We start from the raw sequence: 14,958 nt of genomic DNA on the forward strand, positions 1-14,958 counted from the left end.
ATTATTTATAAAATACAGAAAAGTTGAACTAGTTTGAAAGTTGGGGCTGGAACGATGGCTCAGCAGGGAAGAGCACATGTTCCTACTCTAGAGGACATGAGTTAAATTCCCAGCATAACATCAGACAACTTCTGTGCTCATACACACACACCTTCACACAGATGCAAATAAATATACCATTAAAAAAAGTAAGTAAAGTGTTTAAGAATAAAATACCTCGAAAACATGATGAATATCATCTTCACTAAGTATGACACTTTTGACTTTTCGGGGAATCCAGAATGTCCCTGATTGTGCCATCAGGATCTCTGTTTATTTGAGACCTTAATTTCCTTCACAACTATGTCCATAAATTATTTAGCTAGTTAACATTAAAAGCTAAATACTTAATACATTCAAGAACGTAGCATCTAAGGACAAAATTATGCATTTTAAGAGTCTCAATTGTATTCTTTTGTTCCATCAGCTAATACAAAAACCTAAACATACTCACTTTTGTCATTTGATCTGCATCGGGTCTTACAGTCGGAGTTACATTTAACAACAGTTTGACATGTTCACGAACTTCCTCGGGTATGCTTGTGAGTGAACTAGATCCTAAACGACTCAACTATCCAAAAGAACGAGAACAATTATGAGTACATAACAGAGAAAAGGTTACGAGCCCTTTCTACTCAGTGTGTCTGCTGACTGCACAAATACTGACTCTACTTTTTCAATACAACTAAAAATGTCTCTAATACTCAAGTACTTCCATGTCTAAAGTAAGACGGGGAGTATTTTGGATACTCTAGTAAATGTCAGGATAAAAACTGTAGGAATTGATGTAATTGTTACTTACAGAAACTACTTTTACTGAATCAACTTTACACAAATTGAAATAAAGTGCTCATTTCTGTTATGAAATGTCTGCAGCTCTGATCCCCTGCAAAGACTGCTCAGATCAAGCTAGTCAGCTCTCCAGCATGGGGAGAAGGACCACTCGCTCATAGACCCCACCCCTCCCTCACTGCTGGGACAAGATACCCTCCAGAGGATAAGCACACACTCAAGTATATGAACAGTGCAAAATAAACTTAACATAAACAAAGAACATGAGTTGGGCACTTGGGAAAATGAGTTAGGGGTGAATCTGGGAGGAGTTAGTGGAAAAGAGGTGAGTATGATCAAAAGACATCAGATGTGTACATAAAAATCTTTTAAAAATTAATAAAGATACTATATTTTTAAGAAGAATTTTTTGCCTTCATTTTAGAAAAAAAAGCCCAGGGAAGATCTAAACCAATGTTAACAGGCACATACCTGATCCAGTTGTCTACTGAAACTCTTGTAAATATCCTGCTTGTTGACTTCAAATATAGGTCTCCCTTTATTAAACACAGCATACATAACAGCTCCTAAGGAGTACATGTCACTGGCTGTCTCACAGCTCACCGACAGGATATACTCAGGAGCCAAGTACTCAGGATTTGGAAGACACAATGATGGTAAGTTTGGATCCCACTCCTTACAAGGAAACTTGGGCTGTAAGAAGACAGGAAGGGGAGGGCATGGTTAGAACTTAAGTAATAGCAAACCACCACCAGCCACAGCTATCTCTAAATTTGTATTCACCCAGCTAGGCATGGTGGCGCACACCTTTAGTTCCAGCAAGTGGGACACAGAGGCAGGTGGATCTCTGTGAGTTCAATGCCAGCCTGTTCTACACAGTGATTTCCAGGACAGCCAGGGTTACATTTACAGAGTCAAACAAGGGAAAATGCTACCATCACCTTCAACTCTAAAATTCCCAAATCAGCAAATCTAGAAAATGTGTGCAACAAACACCTCGTTGTAATGAGTGTCCCATCACGAAGGCTTTCTATGTCATCAGGAACCAATCCACGCAAAGCACGGCTGGCCTAAGGCAGTGTTCTAAGTATGAGTGGACAGGTATCCTGAATCACTGAAAAACAAGTGCTTGGGAGCAGAAAAATGGAGCTCAGATCCTAGCTGAACATGCAGCATCCCCCCAAACTCACTGTTCCTGTAAGATATAAACCACACTGCGCTGTGGCAATAAAAGGAAGGGGTGGGGTAGACCTGTCATATGCACGTGTGAGACTGTCAAAGAATACATTGAACTGATTTTTAAGATGAAGAAAATACTTTAATAAATGAAGGCATGTTATCACTGCTAGCATTCTGTCATCCCTGAGGAAGATCCACATTCTCCCAGGCAGGAGCAATGGTATTAAGGAATCACAATAGCAGTTTGTGTATTTGGATTTCTAAAAACGAAATTTCTGTTTAACTAAGTTTGTTCTGTTTTCTCTGGGGCCTTTTTCTGGAGACCTCTACAGAATTAACCACCTGACAACTGCTCTCTGGCACACAGACAGCCAGATTTCTCCTTACAGTCAGACACACAATGCACCATCACTGAACCTGCCTCATGCTTTACAAGGTGACATCCCATTTTCTGGTCCATTGCAGATACAATCATAGATTTCCATGATTTTAAAAATCTAAACATTAAATAATCTAAACAAATCTAAAACTGCCATTACCTCTTGTTCAGAAGGATTGCTCGACGACACACAAAAGTCAAAACCCATTATTTTCCAGGCTCCACTTTTATTCAAAATTATATTTTCAGGAGTAACATTTCCATGAACCATTTTTACACTGCTATGCAAAAATGACAATCCTTCAGAAACCTGGAAAAAAAAAACCAAAATGACTCTTGTAAAAAATGGTTTTTGTATGGAACACAGCACCTGCTGGATCTCCTAGTTAAGAGTTTTCACACGTCAGCTAGCAATCGAACTAATGGGGAAATCGTGCAACAAAACTGAAGTACAGCTATAAAGATGTCCCTTTTTATAATAACAAAAAGATAAATTTCCGCTGTATAAATTTATTCATTTCCAGTCTGAAACATGAGAATTCTCATTGAGTTGGATATTTTTGTGTAGTTATACTTTATATTTAAAATTCAACTTTTTAAGTAGTGAATAGTGTGTTTAGTTTTAAGTACTTACTGTTTGCGTACAGGCACAGTAAACTGACACAAGGTAACTTTTATATTGGGGTTGGAGATGACTGTGGGATCAGGTAAACAGGAAACAGACGTCTGTACCAGGAAGAGGTGGGTTCTGGCAAGCGGCCGCTCTCTGAGAAACCTCTGTCCTGGCTTTCCTCAAACCCTACTGGTCCCTTCTTTCTAGTGTGCTTTCCTGGCTTTCTGGATCTGCTCACGTCCTCCATTCTCACCATCATTACCCCTCCGCCATGGAGCAGAGCCTCGGCTCTGTGTCCACCGCCATTTCTTCCCTTCACTCTCCTGGAAGCATGGGGATCCCAGAGGAAACTGAAACTGAGCTTCTACCCCTTCATCCCTTCTTTCCTTCATTAGTTCATTCCTTCTATAATGTTTTCCATACTGGTTAATAATGCTTTGTTTTTCTATTTACTAAGAACAAAAATCTTTAAATTACCCTGAGTTGTTTGTTCTAATTTAGCCAATCAGCCTGCCATGGAGGTACTGACTTTAACCCATAGCCCAGTACCCTGAAAGTAGAGGCAGGGGGATTTCTGCTGGGTTAAAAAAGGACAGTTTTGGATTACATAAGCAAATTCCAGATGAACCAAGGTTACACAGGAAGTCCCTGTCATGTGTGTGTGTGTGTGTGTGTGTGCGCGCGCACGTGCGTGTGTATTCCCGCACATGCATGCATTATTTGCAAAGCATAGTACTTTTATTTCAAAATAGACCTAGGATGTGATCCAGTTCTACCCCTTCCCACTTCTAAACCACCACTGTCTCTGGCCAGGGCTGCCCCAGGAGCCACGCCTATCACAGCTCTAGGCTTACCCTTCTCCTACAGTTAGTCAGTGCAGCTGCTTCAGTATTCTGTTAAAACATAACCTAGACTATTCATTCTGCGGTTCAAACCTCCTTTCTCTCAGAGTAAAATCTGAAGCATTTCTTTGGCTTCTAGGAACCCATAAAGGTCATGCAAGGTTAGGATGTATAAATGTTCCCAGAAGTCAAAGATAATTAAATAAGATCCCACTCCCTGGAGTAGACTACCTTCCTATGAGCTACAGGTCAAGGAGGCCTCCAAAATATAATTGCCACTGTTGACTGCCCACCAGAACTATATTGTAATGTGAGTCTTTACTATAGAAGATAACACGGTTGATCACAGAACACAGAGAAACCAAGCTGGTACTAAACTGGCAGCTTCCTACCTGCTGGCTAGCTCACAAGATGCTAGGGAAATGGCTGGCAAGGGCCTTAGCTATGGACTCCCTTCCTGTCAGGTAAGATTTATACAGGTGCAACAATAAGTCTGTTACCGGGTAACCAAATACTTTCGGACTGGCATTAAGGCCCAGGCTGTAGGAAGTTCATATCTAATAGTGTAAGTCTGGCTAAAAGCCTCTGGCTGAGGCAGCTGTAGGCAATAGGGAAGACAATGCTGCTGTTTTGCTAATCAGACAGACAGAACTGCCTTCCAGACCCCTCCGTGTATGTCCACTGATTAATACGGCTGTGTCCTTTGGTCTGCGGCTTCTTACATTTGGCAGAGCTGCCCGCAGAGCCACACAGCAGTGTGACTACCAACACAATACTGGACCTGTCAACCTCATCACAGTGGGGGTGACTCGTGAGGCTCCACCCCTCCCTAAGGATTCTCACAGTAGGGGAGACGTTTCTTCACTGATGGAGTCACTGGTAAGGTTCCCAGCTACCCTGGAAGCAGAGGCAGGTGCTTATTGGGCCACTAAAGAAACAAAGACATTAATGCAGAAGAAAGACTAATTAAAAAGATGACGGGGAGGGACAGACTCAGCAGGGCAGAGCAGTAGAGCCCCGATTCAATTCCCAGCACCACATGGTGCCTTACAACCATCTCTAAGGGATGCCTCCTCCAGCCTGTGTGTGGTGCACATATTTATGCAGGCAAAAACATTCATGTTTAAAGAAAGAGGGGGAGTAGGAGCAGGTGGGGGAGCCATGACAAGAGAGTAATGGAAGAACAGGATTGAAACACATTACACATAGGTGTGAAATGTCACAACGAAACCCACTGTTACATAGTCAACATATGATAAAAATATGGTAAAACTGTACATTTTCAAAAATACTATTCCCAAACATAACTTGAAAAAGTACAAAGTTTTTCAAATCTAGAAGTTTTCTTAACTTCACAAGAGAACAAGCTACATATTTACTGTATATTTTTAGAAGAGTGACTTAGTATTTTATATTTATATACAGGGATCACGTCCCATATACTTTAGTTAAAATGCCAGTGTTGTAGCACATTAACTCTAAGATACACATCAGTGCTATGTAAACAGGTATGTATGATATATATTATTGTTCTATGTACGAGAGTCAGTGAGTGGGAGTGGTATGTGCATGCATGGGGGATGGGGGGAGGACGTCAGTGACTGCGCTATCATTCTCAGGGTCTCTCACGGAGCCCAGAGCTAGGCTGGCAGACAGCACCCATCTGCAGACTCTGCACCCCAGAGCTGGACTGCAAGCGTGCACACATGCAGTTCTCCAAGCGAGTGCAGAGAATTCAGACTTAGGTCCTTGTCCTTACACAACAAGTGCTCGGATCTGCTAAGCCTTCTCTCCTGCTTCATTTCTTTTTTATTTTAACTATTGCTCATCTTTGAACTATTCTGTAGTTTGGAAAAACAGTCCCATTGCTTGCTACAAAGCAACAGCAAGCAAAATGGAGGTGGTGCTGGCCCAGACAGAACAGTGAGTCAGAAAGAAGAACTAGAAACAGTCTCTACATGTGCTCAAGTGATTTTTTTTATGGTGGCACTAAAACCAGTGAAGGGGTGGGGGGGCGCAGTGTTCAGCTTCTTAATAAGTGACAGACACTGGGAAAACAAACTATCTACAAAAGAATGAAGTTGGACCTTTACGACATTTACAAAACTTAACCAAGCCAGAGAGGCAGCAGCATGGCAGAGCATGAGCTGAGCATGTACAAGGCCTCCACAGGAACAGCAACACTAACCTCCTAAGACAACAACGGGGCACTTCATGGTGCTGGTTCTCACAGCTCGGATGTGACCAACAGCACGAGTGAGAAGGAAAAGTGCTCAAGGCTGACGTGACGCTCAGCAGGTTAAGGTATCTGCTGCCAAGCCTAGGCCTGAGCTCCACCCCTGGACACACAGGTCAGTGCCCACTCCCACAAGCTGTTCTCTGACCTTCACACACACACTCCCCACGTGATGCACAATAATGATAAAGTTGTAAATTGTTTTTAAAATTTTAGTAAGTAATATAATCTTTATTTCAAAGGAACTCAGAATTTACTAGCAAATCTAATCCATGGTGCTAGTAAGCAGAAAAAAAAAATCTTAAAAATTCGGCATACAGGAAAGACCAACAATACCTCTCAACATAGTGTAAATTTCCTTAAAGCTATTTTGTTATTAAATACCTTTATTTTCATTATTGTTTTGTTTATGAACTGTAATAACAAAAAAAACCCAAATTTACATGATTCAAAAGAACTAAAAGGAACTTACCCAATAGCCAGTAAGTGATCCCCTCAAAGGTTACCAATGTTATGAGCTTCATATATTTAAAATAACTTGGCAAGGGACTGTGGTTCAAGTCTAGCCTGGCTTATACAGCAAGGACCAGATGAGCCAGAGCAGTATGGTAAGGCCTGGTTTCTAAGTTTGGCTGATTTGGGGGTTTTGGGGGTTCTTTTTTTGTTTTTTTGTTTTTTTTAATTTTGGGGTAGGGGGAGCATAATATATAACTTAAGCCTAAAGACAAAAATTCTTAGTCATGAAAATAATTTCCTGGGCTGGAGAGATGGCTCGGCTCAGTGGTTAAGAGCACTGACTGCTCTTCCAGAGGTCCTGAGTTCAATTCCAGCAACCACATGGTGGCTAACAACCATCTGTAATGGGGTCTGATGCCCTCTTCTGGTGTGTCTGAAGACAGCTACAATGTACTCATATATAATGAATAAATAAATAAATAAATACATAAATACATAAATACATAAATCTTTAAAAAAAAAGAATTTCCAAATTATTGTCAAGGGCCAAAGGTTTACATAATGTAGTCTACATGGCATATCGATTTGAAATAGCTGCAAATTGTTTTAAAGAGAAAGAAACGTCTCATATTAAATCAAACTACATACCTGAAGCAAACCATACTTAGTTTCTACATCATAAAGTTTATAATCCTTGATGTCTGGAGATATTGAAGAGGGTAGATTTTCCCAGTTACCAAGAACATTGGCTAAACTGGCAAAAACTGGTTCTGTACAAAATGCCAAGCAATCCCTGTTTTAGAAAAGAAAAGTCACTGTCACTTTTACATTTTCACAGTATGTATAAAAATTAAATGCATATGCATGACAGACGACCTAGCAAAGAGTGCAGTTGGCTAAGACGCCTCTTCCTATCAGTAAGAGTGTGGGGTTGACACACAGCGTGACAATGGCATCCCGCAACCAAGAGTCCCCTTTACACACAAGCCACATGGGATACGTTACTGTCTTTTAAACCAAGTACTGTGACAGCTGTGATGCAGCTAACTTTAAGTTTTAAAAGCCAGAAAACATTTCACTTTTTCTTTTTAAATGACTGCTTGAAAATGAAAGCACTAACTGAAAAACCTGTTTCAGTAAACCTAGTCTACACTTACTGTACGGCTGTAATCTTCAGACTATGCTCCAAGAAACCTACAGCTCTCTCACATCCCACAGCGGAAGTCGGGGAAGATGGGCCCCCATTCTTTCATCAATCAGAACAGCTGTATCTACTCTGTACAACATTTTGAAAGGATAAGTTTCAATTACTGTTGTTTTGACTTGGAGAGTTTAACGATCAGAGACTGTTGCCATGGGTACTGGTGGTGTGCGTCCATGCTGTAATGATCACCTGGAGCTTGGAAGACAGGTAAGATCTGGCCCCAAGCCGTGGCTTTTCTGTTTACTGTCTTGGTGATACCACACACCATCTCTCTGAGCCTCTCTCTGTCCATTTGAAAGATGGTGCTAAAAGACACACTCTGGAGGGTTACGGGAAGAACCAAGGGAGATAATCATCGGAAGTACAAGGCAGGCACCAGCTTCTGCTGTGCATGCTCAATGGACTAAGCGCTGATGTCGTAATTACCAAGCACTCCAGGCCCAACCAGTCTTTGGCTTTGGGCTGAGCAATGAAAACCTACAAAGTGCAGAGGATAAGCCGAGCTCAGCTCCAAGAAGCCAGTTACTGGACAGCGCTCTGCACTCTGATCTACTGTGTCTGAGATTCTGCAGGTTTCCTTCTTTCTTGAGCCTATTTTTCAAATGAAAAGAAATGTGGAATCTAAATCCATCACCTCAAGTCTAACAATACATTGAAAACTGGAAACTATTTCTTCTAGTCCTTAAAGCGTCCATCCTCCTATGATTAATGCTTGCTACAATTTTCATAAACGTTACAACTACATGTCATGAAGTAATCTCTGAATTGCGTCTCTTCCTGACGGCAAATAAATTCCTATTTTCAAGGCTGAAAGATGCTCAGAAGATAGAGCTTGTCATGCAAGTCTATTGCCCTGGGTTCAATTCCCAGACCCCATATAATGTGGAAGGACAGAACTGATATTGTCCTCTGGCCTCTACACAAACCATGACATGTATGCCCACACATATACATCATACACCCAACTTAATAACTTGAAAGAAAATGTTTAATTTCCTAAGTCATTATGTTTAAATCACTGTATAAAAATCTATATGATAAGGAAAGTCCATTAGCCCTTCTCATCTCAGGAAACTTCAAACACGTTATGAGACATAAGACAAATAGATCACATTAACACACATGGTGCACATAAACTCATAAGCAAACACACATACACATAAAAATAAAAAGACATATTCATGCATGGTGATATAAATTTTAGGGTTACAATCCATCTGATCGCAACACTTACTTTTCAAGAAATTTTGTTGATATCTGTAATAGACCACATAGTTACTTTTAACTATTTATTCAGTACAATTCCTGTATGAAGTTTCAAACATTTACCTTGACTCTTCTAAAGGATGCTGGACAGTAAGAAGTCGAGGGTGTCGTAGCCGGGTTAGCTGTTGGACTCCACGTTTTAAAGAATCGATGATTTGATCCTTTTCAAATTTTTGATATTTGTCAATCAGCTTTTTATCAAAGACAAAAACAGCCACTTCCTAATTAAAAAAAAATATAGCTAATTTTATCAGGAAATATATCACAGCAGTAAAATTATATACGAGTGTCATAACAGTTTATGAACAAAGAATGAAAACGAACAGTATAGTGAGTTTAGTAATACTACAGTAGTATACCATGAAAAAGCGGAGCAAATGGAGATAAGGGAATGCAAACATACTCAGCAGCCCCAGCCCCTGTGCGGCTCACTTGACATAAGGAAACCATAGGAAATACCATCTGGGATTAGGAGACACACAGACAAACCATGTGCCACTCATTTCCACCATGTAGTGCTCCCAACTCAAGCATTCTAACACATGTTGAGAACTTCAAAAGGTCTTTCACAATGACAGACTCCCGTAGCGCAGGCAAGGTAGGCTAAGAGTGCCTGTACATGACAAGGGCTGGAATTACAGATCTGTACCCCAAAACCCAGCCCAGCAACTAAATATAAGGGGGGGGACTACAAAGACAGGTTCTCTGTCAGAGATTATTGTTTATACAAAACCTATTATGTATGAAGCTTTAAAATGTGAGTGACCTGTGTTCCTCCTTCCCTGTCCCTGCCCCGTCTATGGGGAGTCACTGGATGGCCACTTGTCCTTCTACTGACAATGAACACAAATCCTGGCCCTTGTTATTTTCAAACCACAGCATTATAAAAGGCAAGGAGGAGAACACTTACACAACAAACCCCACAGCTAAAGTTGCAGGGCATCAGTCTACCAAAGACATTAATTTACAGTCGTCTCATTAAAGAGTCACTGATGAATGAATGTTGTAAGACTCCAGAAGGCAAAGGTCTCATATGATACTAATTAAATCCAGATGACCTCAATGTCCAGTTCCTACCTCACTGTTCCCTTGCAATCACGTGAAGGATTTTATTTTAGTAAGTGCCCTTCTCTAACACCTTTTATAAATGCATCTAATTTAAATGTGTTGTTCACAGTTCCTTTCAGAGCGGATCACATGAAATGGCTCTGGCGCTCTTGCCTTTTCACTGCTCTTAAAGAGGAGCACTCCGGGTCATGAAGACAGAGACTGCCCTATCAGCAGATCCTAACTGCACTGTGCTGGGTCAAAAACCACACATTCTGCCTCCATAGATCACAACAGGTTATCAACTAGCGCTAGGACTTTTCTGCTTCAGTCAGTTACTTACAATCAATCAATCTCAACCAAACTGTGTTGTTAGCCATTTCAAGCTTCCTGAGAACTCTAAGTTAAAGCCAGCATTCTGAAACTTCTCATAATGTTAGATCAACATGATTTCCAGTTTGTATTTTTATTATTTTTCTATCAGATTAAGCTGCCATAATCTGAAGACCTGACACTTAAACTTTTCTTAAATTAAAACCTGTAATGTTTGAAGGTTTTCAGAATTCAGATATTAGAGATTCTGAAGCAGTAAAGTCAACAAATATTCCAAAACCCAAAAAATTCTAAAATCTGAAATTCTTCTGGTTGCAAGCACATCAAATAGAGATTAATTAGTTAAAAATTACCACTTCCAGAAAAATAGCTTCGCCTGTTACCTTGTAGTTATTACAAAGTCACAACTCTAGCAATGGCTTAGATCTAAAAGATTCTCAAATGTTTACTGTCCACTGATTATCAATAAAGACTAGCAATTAATAAAATTGTTATTATCATTTTGAACTAAAGTGTTCATCTTATCAGGAAACAGTCTCCAGTGTGCGGGAAGATCCAGCAGTTCTGATTCCCGTCAGGACTACAGAAGTGGAGTGAGTGTGGCAGCACACACCTGCACCTCGGCACTCACCAGGCTTGGGGGGGGGGGGCGAGGGGGGATCACAAGGTTGAGGTGAGCCTGGCCTGAACAGCTAAACCCTGTTTTTAAAACGCAAAAACTGAAAAGCAAAACAAAGAGCTTGGGCACAGGTATCACATGTAGACACTCATATACATAAGAGTAAATAAACCTTTAAAAATTCAGGAAGTGGTATTCCATTGTTGATATTCACTACATACATTAAAAGTACTGTTCCCCTGTGACTAGATAGTCACAGGCTCTAGGGTAGAACTGATGCTATTTTTCTGCTAAATGGACATATGCTTAATGACGTATTGCTTACCTACCGACCAGAGCATCTCAACCACACTCAGGAGCTTCTCTTTGCAGTGCATGGCAAATAACAGAGGCCTCAACTGGCCAGCACAGTGTAGAGCCATAGTGGAGAGATCAGCCATAAATTAGGCAAATACAGCACACCCTCCTTCCCTCCCACGGCTCAGGGATCTTGGAGGAAAAGGGGGTGGGAAGATTCTAAGGACCAGAGGTGGCGGGTAACATCAAGGACAGTGTTTTCCAGACACAACAGGGCAGTGCACACATGAATTCACAGCAATTGTGACAGCTGCATAAGATCTATCAAGCTCCAGGCAGACAGAATCATAGCACAGAGAGGGAAAGTGGACATGAAATCCCACCACTAGCTGAGGAGCAGCTGGCATTTGACAGCCACTAGGTAAGGGAGAATCAGTTTTCTTTAACAGTGTGACTCCTGGTAGGTCAGCCACATGCCAAAACTAGCTGGGCAGCACAAACTAGACTAGATGGACTGAGTGGAGGAAATAAGAGGATAGTTAAAGGAGGAGGGAAGGAGGGAGGTAGAGGGGGAGGGAAGGTAAATGTATTTTAAAGTTCTATAAAATTCTCAAAAAACTAATAAAAAAATCTTTAAAAATAAAAAAGTACTGTTTTCTTACTAGCCTAACTTTAAATAAAGACTATAAAATTATTGAAATAAATGCTCAGATGTGTACAGTAACACAACTATAATACTAGCATCCAGGAGGCTGAGGCCTGTTCATAATTTTTAAAAGCTACCTGCTTACAGTAAAGTTGAACTCTACTGAAAACAATATAGTTCAAGAAGTAAAAGCTAAATTATATAATGAAATGTATAATCACCTCAGACCCACAAGCCCCTTGTTCAAACTCAGAGATGTTCTTTATGAGCTGTGCGTTGTAGATCCTTGAGACTCAGCGGGGAATGCTGAGTATCAATTATACTCTTCATTTGTCATCTACTTTTAGGTAACAGTTCTTCAAAATGCTGGACTGAAGGTCAGGTATTATTTACACCAAGTTAATGGGCCGTAGCATGGGCACGGGGAGGCTGAGATAAGGCTCTGAGTGTGAGAGCAGCCTGGACACACAGTAAGCTGCAGACCAGTATGGGCTACAGCAGGTCTGTAAAGGACTGGACAGACAGCTCAGTGGTTAAAGGCAATTGCTGGGTAAGTCTGAGAACCTGAGTTGATTCCTAGGTCCCATGGTACAGAAAGACCAACTCCCAAAAGTTGTCCTCTGACCTCCACACTACCATGGTATGTACACACACACACACACACACACACACACACACACACTCACTCTCTCTCTCTCTCTCTCTCTCTCTCTCTAAAAAAAAAAAAAAAGCAGGGGTTGGGGATTTAGCTCAGTGGTAGAGCGCTTGCCTAGGAAGCGCAAGGCCCTGGGTTCGGTCCCCAGCTCCGAAAAAAAGAAAAGAAAAAAAAAAGTGAATGAAATAAAAAAAATAATTGTTTCAGAAAATCTCTCAAATATTTTTAGAGTACATAATATTTTTAAAAAGAATACCTATGGGTGCTGGAGAAATGGTTCAGCAATTAAGAGCACTGACTGCTCTTCCAGAGGTCCTGAGTTCAATTCCCAGCAACCACATGGTGGCTCACAACCATCTGTAATGAGATCTGATGCCCTGGTGTGTACTCTCACATACATAAAATAAATTTAAAAAAACAAAACAAAACAAACAAAAAAAAAAAAAACAAATACCTATGTTTAGCTAATCTTTTAAGCCTGAACCTGAAATTTTAGGGAAAGACTCAGTTACAGAACTATTCAGAAACTCAATGAGGTAAACTCCAGACTTGTAATTACACAGTACTCTAAAAGTTTAAGAGGTGAGAAGGAACTGTCTCACTGCAATTTCAAAGCTTACACAGACCCTCTCCCCAAACACACAACCCTACCAAGAGTAACTGTGACAAGGTTGGCAGGAACGTGAGAAACTAACAGCTGATGAAAGTCTGCGCGGATCCAGCCACTGAAAAGGCTGGTGCAGAACGACCGACGAGAGGACAACTCCACGGTAATGTGTCATGGACATCTAGGATCATTCCTAGGGGTTCTCGGGTAAAGAAACCCTGCCAAGCCCTGACCACAGCAGGTACCAATAACCCCAGCACTAGGAAGGCTGAGGAGAAGTACTATGGGTTGCAGACTGTGGGGTTGCAGGCACCAAAGGAAAATAACTCAAAACTGTACTGCAGTTTTGGCATTTTTTGTTTTATTGGTCTTTTACTTGTTTTGTTTTAACTTTTGTTCTTGAGATTTTTGTGTTTTGTGGCTTCTTTTTTTTTTTTTTCCTTAAGAGAGAAAACATAAGTTGGTGGGTAGAAAGGATCTGGAAGGAATTGGGGGAGGAGAAAAATATAATCAAAATATATTTTATGAAAAAAAGTTAGGAACAAAAGCAAACAAAAACTATGTCCACCAAGAACAATGGTTTATCCAGATACGTTCTAACCCCAAAGCAGTATCTTTAAGGAAAGAATAGAATAAAGTAAAGCCTCCTGGGAGAAGTCAGCTCCCACACTTAGTTAACGGTTGAGAACGGGGCTGTGGCTCTACCATCTGTCGAGCCTGTTACTCTCCTGTTCTAAGCACCTACCATATCATGGTATTTTAAGATATTCACAACCAACGAATATTAACACCTGCTCCCAAAACTCTCTGGTTACGCATAAAGACAATGCTTACTTCCATGTCCTTAATAAAAATGCTTAATTCTGTAAGTCTGGTGTGGTTCTTCATCTTATTCATAATCATTGTGGAACAATGTGTTAGTCAGTCATCAAGTACATGACAGTGGACCCCCAAAATTATAGTGCCTTACAATACCAAAGTTGCTTTAGTTTATTAAGGACACACTATTATAGTCCTACAATGATAAAATTAATAATATTTCTTACAATATATCTTAGTCATTCAGCACTATATTGTTGAAAATGAGCAGAGAAACAATCTATACTAATTCTGTGGAGTACCCATTTACAACGTCCTTAATGATTCTAAACTAGTCGATATTTGTTACCCCTCACTTTTTACACACACTTGGTGAGTTCAAAGAGAAAATAAGCTTTAAATTTGACAATTTAAATCAACGATCATTTAAAATAAGGATCAGCTTTGGATCTCAATAGATTTCCAAACAAATGACAATAAAAACAGGAAAATCCTATTTCTACAGAAAATTTAAGCCTGGGTATTTCTAACCCTAACAATTCCCAACAGAAATTGCTAATAAAATTTAACAATAATTGGGCTAGTGAGATATGGGGAAAGGCACTTGCCAACAAGCCTGACAAGCTGACATCTAAGCCCAGGACCTGAGCCAGACAGAAAGAGTCATCAATTACACGCTGCTCTCAGCACAGGGCACAGCTGTGTGTATAGGCAAATGTAACGTAACAATGTAAAAAACAAGACGTTATCGGTATTTTAGACATTGACCAGGAGCTGGAGAGATGGCTCAGTGCTTAACAGCACAGACTGCTCTTCCCCAGGTCCTGAGTTCAGTTCTAGCACCCGTGCAAGGTGACTCACAATGACCTGTAACACCAGCTCCAGGGGATCTGTAAAAGGTCCATGCGATCACCTGAACAACCGCCACT

General features: G+C 40.6%; 1 protein-coding gene across 5 annotated transcripts in view; it reads right to left on the minus strand.

Annotated features, from left to right (window-relative positions):
- Scyl2 (SCY1 like pseudokinase 2) overlaps positions 1-14,958 on the minus strand; it is a 52,930-nt gene that overhangs the window by 25,312 nt on the left and 12,660 nt on the right. For all 5 annotated transcript variants that reach the window (NM_001191780.1, XM_006241242.5, XM_006241241.5 and 2 more), the window contains exons 3-7: positions 9,070-9,227; positions 7,185-7,329; positions 2,550-2,699; positions 1,303-1,524; positions 494-610 (exon numbers count right to left, since the gene is read on the minus strand). In NM_001191780.1, coding sequence (NP_001178709.1) covers positions 494-610; positions 1,303-1,524; positions 2,550-2,699; positions 7,185-7,329; positions 9,070-9,227 — 792 coding nt within the window. The remainder of the gene's footprint in view (positions 1-493; positions 611-1,302; positions 1,525-2,549; positions 2,700-7,184; positions 7,330-9,069; positions 9,228-14,958) is intronic.

The sequence above is a fragment of the Rattus norvegicus genome, chromosome 7 (genome assembly GCF_036323735.1).
Source record: "Rattus norvegicus strain BN/NHsdMcwi chromosome 7, GRCr8, whole genome shotgun sequence".
NCBI lineage: Eukaryota > Metazoa > Chordata > Mammalia > Rodentia > Muridae > Rattus > Rattus norvegicus.